General features: G+C 41.3%; 2 protein-coding genes across 3 annotated transcripts in view; one reads left to right on the top strand and one right to left on the bottom strand.

The window, feature by feature from the left end:
* ankrd13b (ankyrin repeat domain 13B) overlaps positions 1-1,970 on the bottom strand; it is a 46,995-nt gene extending 45,025 nt beyond the window's left edge. Inside the window, exon 1 of the mRNA XM_038693806.1 lies at positions 1,523-1,970. Within this exon, the coding sequence (XP_038549734.1) occupies positions 1,523-1,630 (108 nt within the window). The 5' untranslated portion in view covers positions 1,631-1,970. The remainder of the gene's footprint in view (positions 1-1,522) is intronic.
* A 726-nt stretch (positions 1,971-2,696) lies between these two features.
* The window catches only part of git1 (G protein-coupled receptor kinase interacting ArfGAP 1), a 30,932-nt gene continuing 19,982 nt past the window's right edge, over positions 2,697-13,646 (top strand). Inside the window, exons 1-3 of one of the 2 annotated variants that reach the window (XM_038693803.1) lie at positions 2,697-3,383; positions 7,571-7,704; positions 8,141-8,253. In XM_038693803.1, coding sequence (XP_038549731.1) covers positions 3,332-3,383; positions 7,571-7,704; positions 8,141-8,253 — 299 coding nt within the window. In that variant the 5' untranslated portion in view covers positions 2,697-3,331. The remainder of the gene's footprint in view (positions 3,384-7,570; positions 7,705-8,140; positions 8,254-13,646) is intronic. The other variant, XM_038693805.1, reaches the window with a different exon arrangement.

Below are 13,646 nucleotides of genomic sequence, written 5' to 3'. Positions count from 1 at the left end.
CTCCCTCCATCCATCGTCAATCGCTGCCATTGCAGGGCACATAGACAGACAACCACTCACACCTAAGGACAATTTAGGGTGACCAATTAACCTAGTCAGCATGTCTTTGGATGGTGGGAGGAAACCGGAACACCTGGAGAGAACCCACGCAGACATGGGGAGAACGTGCAAACTCCACACAGAAAGGCCAAGGTAACTGGGGTTTGAACCCGCAACCTTCTTGCTGTGAGGGAACAGTGCTTACCACTGCACCACCAGCTCCCTTACTATGAAATTCGGTATGTTACCGCTGACATCGACTTAAATACCAGAGGTCTCAGTCTGTTTTAAGAGCATTTTTACTGTGAGGTGTGATCAGTTTTTCAATTTATTTCCAATAGTTTATTGTCACGGGTTGAATGGTAAATGTCACTACCACACTCATTTATAAATGCAAGGATTGTGTTTAAGCCAATAGATGGCTGCCTTTGGGGAACTTGCTGACCAGTTATTATTATTATTATTGTGATGGTGTAAAGAAAAGTCTTCCAGGATTATGATTTTATAACTACAAGACCGTAAGAGTGTGCATGTGCAAGCAAGTAAACATGTGTGGGCAAGTGTGCGTAAATGTGTGTGAAGGTGTGATGTCTTGAGACCACTGCATGATGCGAGCACTCATAAATCCGTGTAGCTGCTAACCTGCAGAGCATCTCTTATATAATGGCAGAGCATTTCAGTACATTAGCAAAGGGGGAAAAAAGCATGCATGCTCTTGCACAGTCACCCTTTTTCTCTCTCTCACACGCACAATAGTATAATTCTTATGATAGTCACTGTAAGTTGAAGTAATCCAATTTTACCAGTGTGTAAAAATAATTTTCCATGCTTTTGATTATGACAAACATCTTCTCTGAAAACCTAATAAAATAACATAATGGTTCCATTACTTTATTTACTGTGGTGGGTTGGCAACTGTTCGCCCACATGCTCAGTATCTGCATTGTCTCACCCACTCACAAATGGTTTAGGTGCAGGTGGGAAGGTAGAGAGCCTACAGTTCTGAGTAGATCAAGCAAGGATGCTTCTTACACACCTGCATAAAGCAGGCTGACTCTGACACATACATAATAAACACTGCAACACCATCAGGGTCAGTAATTACAGTCATTTGGATATTTCCAGGAATAAACTCCAGTTTATAACTTCCCATGCATATTAAAATGACAGGGATGATGGAATATTTTAAGCCCCAATGCAGTAAATTACACAGATCCACGGCGTATGTCACACATAATGAACGACAAAAAGACAATAGTGCAAATTCAAGTCTGAGAATGTGGTCTACAAGTGTCCCCCTCCACCCTGTAGATAATAATTAACTGCGCTATTCTCAGTTATTGACCAGGCTCTTGAATGAGGTGCACCAGGATGGCATACCACCACCTTTTAACACACACGCCTATATAAACGCTTATATATAAAGACACGGGCCTCTCTGTCTGTGAGGAGATATGTGTTTGATCGCTCTTCTCTGTCTCACCTGCTCGTTCGTTGTCAGCTCTTTCTCCAGCTGTCGGTGTTTGTTGTGCCACACCAAATAGTGGATAGGATAACGACTCTTCTCCGGAGTTTTCTTAGCCGAAATCATCCTCGGATCATAGTTTGCCTCCTCCTCCTTCTTCACTGTGGAATGTAAGGCTACTTTGCTATCAATTTACGATATGATCAAGCCTATCATCCTGTAGCGGCGGTGATGCCCAAAGGCGTGTAAGGGCAGCCTTACGCGTCAGGAAGAGTGAATGGTTCCCCGCTCGCTCTGCTTCAGAATAAACAGCAAAGCCCCGTGAAAATCATTAATGGAAAGAAACCCCTCGCTTGGTTGTCTCAGTAGATTAGACTACACCTTGATTTCTTGACCACCCGTTCCTCCACCTCTTGCCTCCCTCTCTCTTTCTCCGCTACCTACTCTTAACACATCTATCCTCCTACTCTCCTCCCATCCGGTGGTGACTGGGAGAGACGCGTTGACAAGCTGCAATGAAATGTGCGCACACTCAGCCAATCCGCTGTCAAGGGTGTTGTGATAAAACATACCTGGTGAATTACATAGAATAACCCCATGAATCATACCGTATTGCTATATTGAAGAGGTTAAAAAAAGTAGACTATGCACATACTGACTGACATTCAGAATTAAAATGCATCAATATGAAGTTTAAATCAGCTTAACCTTTAATACTTTAGTGTTGTTTTATCGTCTGCCATGTTTCATTGTAGGCTATGCATAGACCTAACACTTTTGTTTGTGTTACAAACTATACGTTTATAGTTTGTTTTATTTAATGTAAGTCTATATTTTGTCATTGACTGTCCAGGTCCCGTGTCGAATTAAATCTGTCGTTTTTTGGTGTGTGTTGCATTTGGACAATTGTGCTGTTATCTGTATGACACAATTAAATAAATCAAATGCCATAACAACTACAGGAACAACCACAACAATAATAACAGAAACATAAAAACTGTTTCCATATATTTCGCTACAAATGAGCCTAACCCCCTTTTTTGTAGTAGCCTAAACAAAAACTTTTGTTAAAGGAATATCCTATTAGAAGGGCCTATGTCAGTTATAAGGTCTGTTGATAGATTGCCAATTTAATGAGGGGCTTTAAAATTTCACAAATAGGCTATATAAAATATCTGCGTTAAATAACATTGAACCGATCCTTATATTATAAGGCGATAACAACTTTGTCTATAGTTAAATGTATCTAGGCCATTAAGATCTGGTACCCTAAATTTAAATCACGTTCATAAATATATTGCTACATTTGGCCAGTATGTTTTAAACATTTTGGTGAGTTCACTTTTCTAAGTTTGATCGCATTTTTAATTGTCTGTGAAACCCACCTCACCCTTGAAGGATGACGGGATTATTTTTGCCCCGTCACCCCTCCCTGCCCCGCCATAGGTAGGCTGCAGGGATGTTGGGTGTGTGCGTGCAGAAACTGACAGGTAGAGAGCTGCCGTCTCTCGGTGACTTGCAGGCAATGCAGCGAACAGATTTAGTAAATATACAGATATGAGGTTGATGCAAACAGCCAGATCAACTATGTTCACATAACTTGGCTCTGGACTTGAGTTCAGTGGCGAACGTGGGCGAGGAGACCGCAGGAACAAACGGGAAATTCAACTGTCAGCTGGCCGGGAAAGCCGATCACACCACCCGGCTTCCGGGGATTCAGGGGCCGCATCGGTTGACGGCAGACGTCGGTCGGTAGCTCGGGGGGAAAAAAGGGCGAACCACCACATCATCGCCGACATCCACCTCTCGATTCCAGCGGCTTTCGAGATGTCAAGGAAGCTACAAAGGACAGAAGTCTGCGCAGACTGCAGTGCGCCAGGTAAGGATGAGGAAAATAAATCAAAAAGATACCACTGTACTGGAACAATACGTTGAGAGGGCGACGTGGTGGGACAACATGGCCGAAGCTGCTGTCGCTGTCAGCGGGTCTGCAGCGCAGGAAAACGGCCTGGGCTTCCAAGCGTCGCTTAGGCCCAAAATAAACAGTGAAAAATAGGCGTGTTATCCCAACGGGGTAAAGCTCTGGCTAATAGCTGCTCAACGTTAGTGTACCCCAGTTGAGCAGCGTGACATGTAACGTTATATCTGTTTGAGCAAGACCATATGTGAGGGCTTGCAGCTTGTTTGCTGCAGTGGAAGATCTGAGTGTCAGATTTACGTCGCCTTCCTACTTGGAGAGACGTTTGTTTTGATTTTCGTGACCGGGGACTGACTTCTTAACGCGTTAGCATAACTTAGCCTGGCTAACGAGCATGCGGTTTTTACTCACTGCGTTGCTGGCTATTATTAAACATTTGGCTTACACCTAATGTACTAACATACACACCAGTGATTATATTTTAACCGCGGTGTTATTGTTAGCACTTGCATGCGGCGTTTTGAGATCGTGTACCTGGCTAACGCTGCTAGCTTGGCTACAACGTTAGCTAGTGTAGCTAAACGGCAAGTTACTGCTAACGTCTGCTTAGTCAAGCTGTTCAGCCACCAGCCAGTCCTTTCAGCACTGTCTGACATTAGTTAGGATATTTCCCGTTGTCTGTTGAACAACCAGAAAGAGCGTAACTTAGAGGTTTCTAACAATTTACCTAACTTATTTCACAATATTATTAGTCTTCTTCACAGTTCACAAATGAAATAGTGACTAACGCTGAGACTCTTACAGGAGCCTGAGAGTGGCAAATTTAACCTGATTCAGCATGAAGCTAAAAAAAAAAAAGAAATATGTTGAAATTTCACCTGTCAGATAAGAGCTTTGTTGTCCTTAGGGTTGTGTATGACCACTGCAATGAACATTCATATTTGTAGGTTAGTTTGACCTCGTTTGCCCCCATGTGTGTTTGTTGCAAAGTGAGGTAGAGATGATGCCAAAGCAACCTTGGCATCTCGTCAGCCTTGCATATGTAACCTCACATGACCTCCTGCTTAGCATGAAGCACTTGATTACTGGAGCTCCTGTGTGTGTGTGTTTGTGTGTGTATTGCTTGCATTCATTCATGTGTGCATGCATTACAACAGCTGCTCTCTTCACAGCTGCTCCCTCTGATAGCAGTATGAGTGTGGGTGTGTGTACAAAACTTGTCTATAAGCTTGAGGGCCCTACTGCTCAATGTTCAAAATCTTGCTGGGTACACCTTGCTACTGCTTTATGACCTTAACTTATTCCCTGCTGCTACTCTACACTTACCTTCTCTGTCCTCATGCCCCATCAGTTGCATTTCTCACTTCACACTCTGATTAGCACTAACCAACCCCACTTTCAACGAATCCCATAGCAACTTACATTATGATTAATGTGTTATGTCCCTGAAAAATGAATCCTGTTAGGGAAAAGGCAAAGATGTGTGTTTGTTGTAAGAGCCTATATACTTGGGCTTCCTTAAATAAAATGACAGGTTTTTCACAATGGTGGTTAGCCAGTTGTATATTTCTTCTACTACAATCGGTCCTGTGCATGTAGCCCCTCCTTATGACAACATGCACACACACACAGTGCGTTCTGCAAAATGCTGACCTAGCCACTGGTGACAGGCCACCTCCCTACTACCCAGCTTTGTGTCATACTAGGGGATAACTCCATGGCCTGGCTACAAAGGACGACTGATACTCCCAGTCCTAGCCAAGCTGCAGGAGGCTTGAATGTCACGCTGTGGCAATCTGCACACTTTATAGCAACAATGAATCATGTTGTCATGATAGTAAAGTATTCATTGAGCATATATGCAATTGTATAAGAAAGTGAGACTGCTGTGAAAGCATTGAGAGCAGTTTGACAGTGCGGCCCAAGTCTTTTATGTGTTATATTGTCGTGTTTTACTGTTGATATTGTGAGTGGTGTTTGGTCAAAATTAAAAGGCAAACTTCAGAGGGAATAAAAACACCCATTTAGTGACTTGGGCCAGCAAGTGGACCTACATGTTGCTCCTGGATATTTCAATGATTGGTTAGAGCTGTGAGACTCCTCCAGTGTAAAATATGAATGAACCTGTGATAAATGTTAGTGTAGAAACCTAGCAGTTACCAGACGAATAATGTAAATGCAAGCAGCATGTATAGCGTTTACTTCAGCAAGAGTTTTCCAAACTTAAATGCTATTATTCACTGTTAATACTCAGTATGATACTTTTATGCTGGCCATAGTGACCGTTATAAAAACAAATATGAATGTTGAAATGATGAATAAGTGAACTTTAGGCTAAAGTGTGTCATGCTAAAGATTTGGCCAATATGCCACTGCCAATAGTCTACTCAGGCCTAATAGCTTAATGGTGTAGCCTCATATTGATCCAGCGAGCCAAGCAGATAGTGTAGCCTTTGGGAGTTTTTATATTTATTACACGGATTAAGGAATTAAATTGCTGCAATTCGGCCTTTAAAGCCTACGGGCTACTGTTTGAAACTAGGCTATAGCTCTTATCAAAGCCATTTTGCATTTGCTCCTACATTTTCCACGGGCAAAAAGACTTACAGCACGTCGGTTCATCTGATGATGGACCATTTTAGCTCCATTAATACCCTAAGCTAAGACAGGTTTATCCCAGCCTGCTAGTGACTAATGCAGACAGTAGATGTGTGTGTTCGTGCATGCATCATGTGCATGCGTCGTGTGCATGTATTTGTTTTGATATAGCAAGCTGTGTTAGTTGTGAGCTGCTCATCACAGCAGGGTCCTGAGGATGTAAACATGACCCAGACTCTGTGACTAGTCTGCCAGTGTCAGTAGACTGGCATTGGCCCTAGCTGCTTCCCCTCTTATCCTCACTTTATTCCCACTCATCTATTCGTATTTGAAAAATAAGACTCAGGTAGTTGTCTTGGGAAGAAGACTACTGTCTAGTACTAGTAGGGCCAATGAGTCTTATACCAAGCTGCTCATGACTGTGACATCTCTCTTACATTTTACTGATTTACTGTAACATTACTTTGACATCACAATAGGTAATCAAGATTGATTAACTAATTTATTATTACTGATTTATTTTACAACTGATTTGAATTTTTGAGTATCAAAAAAGTCACAAAATCACAGTGTACTTAGACCTTCAGCCTTTCTTACTGCACTTTATTTTCTCCAGTTTTGTACAACTCTGAGGTGACTTTGAATAATTCTTATAGGTTTAAATACCTACATTGGTCAAGCACTTATAGCTGGGTCTGTTCATGCATTAGTTCACTAGCGAGTAACGATGTTGTATGAGTATGCTGGGCTAAGGGGAATTATAGTACAACCCAGCATATGGAATACACATTGTGTGTGTGATCCAACTTTATACAAGTATTTGATACTTCCACATAGCATCTTCCAACTGTAGCAACTCACGATGGCTGGCTGATAATTCAATGTTATGCATATTTTCTTCACGTAATCAGATTGTTGACAGTATTCATGCTCATGTCACTATTATTATAAAATCACATTTGTCTTAATTGCCCAGTCCTTACATTAACTCAAGTTCAGAAATTTTCCTAATTACAAAACTATTGTGTTGTCACAGCTGTTTAATTCACTACAAAGATTCATATCCTCTATAGTGCAAGCCAGCTTTGCTATTAATGGGCATTATACATAGAATATGTAATTCCACGTTCATTTTTGAAATTTAAAAGGATCAGATCAATTGGAGTTTTGGTGACAGACTTTACTCTTTTTGCTGTGCTCAACCAAATGTTTGTATCTCTGTGTGTACGTGGTATCCACATATTTCATTTAACACTTCTTAATGCAGGTTGGCAACTGAGAAATAAGGACTCAAGGAGCATATGTTTGACTTGACCTTGAATTCTTGTGGAAGAAAAACTGTCATTTAGGCCCCCAAAATTACACTACATGCACATAGAGGGGTCTATTGTAAGATGGAGAGCACAGAGTTGGAGTGGTCATGCTCGACTGAATTGACTGTTGCGCTGAAGCACTTAAGATTCTTTACTTTGGTGAAAAGTCTTACAATGAAACAAGGCTTGTTTTACAAGGCTTGTAATACCATCCATTTCTTTCTGTTTGTCTGTCAGATCCGGGCTGGACCAGTATCAACCGAGGGGTCCTGATCTGTGATGAATGCTGTTCAGTCCACCGCAGCTTAGGCCGCCATATCTCCATAGTCAAGCACCTGAGGCACAGTGGATGGCCTCCCGCACTACTGCAGGTAAGGCTGAGAAATGAAGAGTGATCAGAGTAGGACTGAAAGTAAATGCAGTACCTGAAGCCCAGATTACTACCACAGAAGGTGAGGACTGGTACAGAAGCTGATTCCAGTTCAAGAGTGCAAATCTGTTACCAAAGGTTTTCCATCAGCATTTATTCAGAAGAAAATAAAGTTTGTATTTTCTCTGTTAATATTGTGTCTAATCCTCCGCTTGTGCATCATGTTGAACTTTTTGGTCAGTCTAAAAGCAATACATTCAAAACAGAGTATTGCTTTAGGGCTGTATGGTGACTTTACTCCCCAGAGTTACTCTCTCATTGTGTGAACCATCACTGAGTCACTGCCGTGTGTGTGTGTGTGTGTGTGTGTGTGTGTGTGTGTGTGTGTGTGTGTGTGTGTGTGTGTGTGTGTGTGTGTGTGTGTGTGTGTGTTTCAGATGGTTCAGACCTTGGCCAGTAATGGGGCCAACTCCATATGGGAACACAGTCTCCTGGACCCTGCTCAGGTGCAGAGCGGTCGCAGGAAACCCAACCCCCAGGACAAAGTCCAGTAAGTATACACCCCACAGACTCGAAAGATGCACAACAAAGCCATCGCACATCTCCTCCCCCAATCACCTTTGCTGGGAGAAATTATCTTTATCTGGGGGATATATAACCTTTCTGAACATGATTGATGTTTTCGGTAGTAAAAAGCAATTGCACCCAGTTGGTTGTTAACGGGTTGCCCTCTTAACAGTTTTTTCTCAGTCATGCATCACTTTCCTAATTAATTGTGTTCTGTTCTCGTAGGCTTTTTGTGTAACTAAATACAGGATAAGTTTTGTCAGTGTAGGTTTGTTCTTTTTTGGGGGTTAAAATGAGACCGTTGGAGGGTCATGAGATCAAGAATTGGATCTGCTGGAAAAAACTTTGTTTAAAGGTTCAGTGTGTAATATTCAGGAGGATGTATTGACAGAAATGCAATATAATATACAAAACTATATATTCAGTAGTGTACAAGACCTTACATAATGAACTGTTTTTATTTCTTTACAGTGAGCCATTTCTAACTACATACACCGCAGGTACCCTTACATGGAAGTCGCGATGTTTCTACAGTAACCCAAACTGAAAAACTGCTCTATAGAGCATGTTTCGTCACCATGTTGAATACGATTGGAAGGAGAAGAAGTAGTAATACTATTAATAGTAGTAGTCGTTGTGTGGTTTAATAGAAGTAAGAAGAGAAGTGAAATTTGGACTAACGGTGGGCCGACGCGTTGAAGTGCTATTCTCAAATAACTGTTGGAGATTCAAAGATTCCTCATTTCCAACTGTTTTAAGAGCTGTCAACACCAGATGTGACAATTTGGATTTTAGCTGTATAGATAGGTTCCCAAACCATACTGTAACACCATACTTAACAATACTTTCTAAAACAGCCTTGTAGAACAGCATCATAATTTTCTTATTCACCCCATAAAAACGTAATCTACGTAAAAAATATAGCCTCTGGTGCAGCCGTGTGCAAACCCATTCCGTGTGAGTTTTCCAAGTAAGTGAGCTGTCTATATAAACACCCAAATACTTGTAAGTCTGCGTTTGGGTGATGTTTTGGTCATGTATGACCACTTGATGATGGTCCCCAATACCTTTTGGATCGAATATGATCTCCGCTGTTTTCTTTATATTTATTATTAGATCATTTTTATCACACCACTCAACAAACTGACTTATTTCTGGCAGGTATACATCTCTAATATTATCGTCTTCATCGAGAAGACTTAAGATGGCTGTGTCGTCTGAATATTTAAAAATATAGTTTTTTGAATGCTTACTTGAACAATCATTTGTAAATAAAGTAAAAAGAATTGGAGAACTGACACAGCCTTGTGGGACACCTGTGCTAGTCTTTCTTTGTTGTGAAAGACAATTGTTTACTTTAACGCACTGAATTCTGTCAGTTAAAAAAGAGTACCACTTTATGATAGCTTGGTTTACACTCAACTGCTCCATCTTTGAGATTAACAAGGGTGTTTGAATGGTGTTAAAGGCCGAACTAAAATCGATAAAAAGTAAACGAGCATAGGCTTTGTGATTCTCTAAATGCTTCAGAATTAGGTGCATAATGCTAATAATAGCATCCTCAGTTCCCCTCCCCTGCCTATAGGCAAACTGTAAAGGATCTAGGTTGTTAGCAACCTCTGCTTTTAACATTGACACAATACACTTTTCAAAACATTTCATAATCACAGACGTTAACGCAATCGGTCTAAAATCATTGTTTATTACGGGCCTGGCTATCTTCGGGGCCGGTATGATTACAGCCCTTTTCCAGAGGCTAGGAACAGTACCAATGTCCAGAGATTGTTGAAATATAGGAAGCCATACTGGAGTCAATTCATCAGCAAAATTTTTTAAGATGTAGGCTGAAATTCCATCCGGGCCTGCCGATTTGTTAGGACAAATGTGTTTAAAATAATGGTTTATCTGATTAGCATCAATCAGCAACCTTTCTCTAAGAACACCAGAAGTCTCTATATCGCTAAGGCTGTTTGCAGGAGTTTGGCTGCACTTCTCAAATCTTAAATAAAAATTATTTAGGTCATTGGCTTTCTGTAGATCATCTGAAGTAGATACATATTTCTGTGAAGGCTGCATATTTGTTATTGATTTCATAGAGTCCCAAAGCTGTTTAGGGTTAGACATATTTAGCTTGTTCTCCAAAAGTTCTTTTTGTTTATTCCTGGCCTCCCTCAATAGACCATTCAATTCCTTCTGTACTAATCTTACTGCAAGGCGATCTTGGTTATGAAAGGCTAGTTTCTTTTTTAATACAGCTTTTAATTTTCTTAGTTATGTAGGGCTTATTGTTTGCATAAATGATCACCTCCTTTTTTGGTACTACATTATCCGTACAAAATTTAATATAATCTGTCGTTACCATTGTGGTTTCATCAATATCATCACTATGAAAAACTTCCCAATCAGTACAAAGGAAACAACCTTTCAAGGATTCAACAGTGTCATTCGACCACACATTAACACTCTTAACCACAGGTTTGTGTCTTTTCAGAGTCTTATATGTTGGGATTAAGTACACAATGTTGTGGTCAGAGTTAGACAGAGGAGGAAAAGATCTGGAAGTGTATGCTTCTTTTATGTTCCCGTAGCATTTGTCTAAGATCCTATTAAGTCTTGTATTGTCTTTAACATACTGTTCATACCCAGAGAGGGCAGACTCCATTTAGCAATGATTAAAGTCGCCGAGAATGAAGACAGGAGCTCCAGGTGTATGTTGAAGTTGAACCTGAATACAGTCTCTTATAATGCTCACGGCATTTGCTGCTTTGCCCGACGGAGGGACGTACACAACACAAATCAAAATGTTCCCAAACTCTCTGGGTAGGTAAAAGGGTCTCAAACTTAAACATAAGAGTTCAATGTCTTGATTACATACCGTGGATTTAACTGTCGTATGACTACACCAGCGGTCATTTACAAACACACAGATACCACCGCCTTTGCTCTTCCCCGAGGTGGCAGATCTATCCGCCCGAATAAGAGAGAAACCTTGTACCTCTATCAGCGAGCTGGGCATCTCAGGGCGAAGCCAAGTTTCAGTGAGCACCAGAAGGCCTGTGTCCCGGAACTCAAAGCATGCTTTAGCTTTGATGCGTAGTTCTTCCATCTTTTGTTGTAACGATCTAACGTTGCTCAGGATAATTGCAGGTAACGGCGGTCTGCAACCGCGTCGTCGAAAACGCTGTCTGACGCCACCTCTTTGACCTCTTTTCCGCCGGCGTTTGCTTTCCACTCTCCTAGCTTTCAGGCAATCCAGAAGGTCCACAGGCGGATTGTAATCAACTGAACGGTACAGAAGCAGATCCTCTCTCGTGTATGTTAGTGTTTGGTCGTTGCTCCACCTGCACGCCATTGTGTGCGAGTAACAGACTGCTACCAGATGCGCGATAAACAAACCAATAAAAAGCCTTATAAATATCGCCATGTCGACGACTTACTTTAGAAATTAACTGATCTTGAAAATTAAAAATCAAGTGTCTAATCCTCTCAAAAACTTAAGAGATACCAGCAACAGCATGAGTCCGTGTCGCCAGCCGAGCAGCGCCACCGGAAATAAGATTTTGTATTGGTCTGTGTGTTGTTTTATACGCTCTGATATGACATCACAACTCAGGAAATTTCACAATCTGTGAGCCGTGGGTTACAATTGATCCTTCGCTAAGCCAAGCTCCCCTTAGTTACTGTCGCTAAATCCGAAAAACGGTTGGACTTGTCGGACTTTTATCACGACGCTGCCATTGTCTATAACTGCACTACCTGGAGAAATATTGTCTAATTTTTGGAAAAAGCGATCTCAGAAAGAAGCAGACAGTTTTGCAGTTGCATTGTGCATTTGAAGGTCAAACTAAGGTGAAAAAAATAAAAACAAGCTAAAGCCTACCGATCACAGAGTAGAAGTGAACCACCGTATTTTCCGTCTGTTGAGAAATAGGATGATATTAAGGATTAACACTGTTCCTGTACAGCTGGATAGGTCTCTATTCACTATTACATTCATTAAAAAGTAGAACAGTAGGGCTATATAACTTTACATTCAGTAGCAAGTTAGCTAGCGTTAGCTAACTAACATTACATTACAAACAATCCACAGCCTACATTTTTCTGGATTTGCTTTTGGTTTTAGAAAGACAATAAATCGTACTTCTCCTTTAAACCTCTCTGGGTAGTGATTTTAATTATTACAACTTCCCCAAGAAAAGCATTTAACCCAAGCGGGAAGCTTCCAGTCTACAATATGAAGCGAATGCGGAAGTCCCTGAAACCTGCATTCTATTGAAAATCCAGCAGGGGGCGACTCTTCTGGTTGCAAAAAGAAGTCCGGCTCCATTAGAAATAATGGGAAAATGACCCTACTTCTCAGCTGAATTATTACTCCAGTAAACACTTTCCTTCTTATATACAGTCTATGGTTTAACCATATTTTGTAAAAACAGCAAAAAAAAAAAGCTAGAAAACGACTCCTTTTGCATTAGAGTCAATGGAGCACTGCCATGAAAGTGTCGGACCTCAGCTAGATCGAGACATATACTGCGCTGTGATTGGCCAGCTGTGTATTTGGAAGGTTCAACCTTCACCACTAGATGCCACTAAACTTACACACTGAACTAGGGCTAGTTGATTTCACCTAAAATGATGCTCCTCATTCATCAAAGTACATATAGGCGACAGGTGCAGCGGAGTAAGGTATTTTAACTGCAGTGCGACGTGTTTGCGTAGCGAGTGAGTGGACGAGCTAATGAGAGAGAGAGAGAGAGCGGCAAAAGTGACGCTGAAAGCCAGTAACAAGTCAGTCTGGCAGTAAATGTACAGTGTAACATTAGATCACAGTGTGTCCGTTAGTCTGTCGTTTACACAGCTGCTAGAAAATGAAGGCGGTTAGCGCTAGCTAACATCTCCCTCTGCTTCAGAATATGGTCTGAAGGCTGAGCAGGAAATGGACGGGGCGGGGGGTCACGTGACTACACACGCGGTGTTTCAAGTGGAAAGTACATGAACACACACAATCTTACCAGGATTAAATAACCGATATTTACGTTGGTAAGAGGCTTTGAATTTCGGTTTCGATAGCCTTTTAATTCTGCAGCCCTACACTGAAAGTTTAACTTACAGAAATGTGTGGAAGCGCATTGTGCACAACCTCTTAATGTACTGTAGTGTATAACGTCTTTGTAAACAAGCAGGAAATCAGTAATATCCCATCAATTCTGGCTCATTCAATTAAAATGTGAAGGAACTCCGCTCAGGCCTTGCTGTCTTGTTAAGGCGACTAGTTTTTACCTCGAGGCTTTTACTTTGATAAGAGAGTGGGGTTTTCACCTAATCAAAAGGAGAGAAGTGAAAACATTCAAAATACACACCAGCAATGTGACATTCAGG

This window comes from Micropterus salmoides, unplaced genomic scaffold, assembly GCF_014851395.1.
Source record: "Micropterus salmoides isolate LMB-PRFRI ecotype aquatic unplaced genomic scaffold, ASM1485139v1 Ms_hic_scaffold_3, whole genome shotgun sequence".
In the NCBI taxonomy this organism is placed as follows: domain Eukaryota; kingdom Metazoa; phylum Chordata; class Actinopteri; order Centrarchiformes; family Centrarchidae; genus Micropterus; species Micropterus salmoides.
Note: the sequence above shows the minus strand (reverse complement) of the source record. Positions and strands in the feature narration are given on the sequence as shown.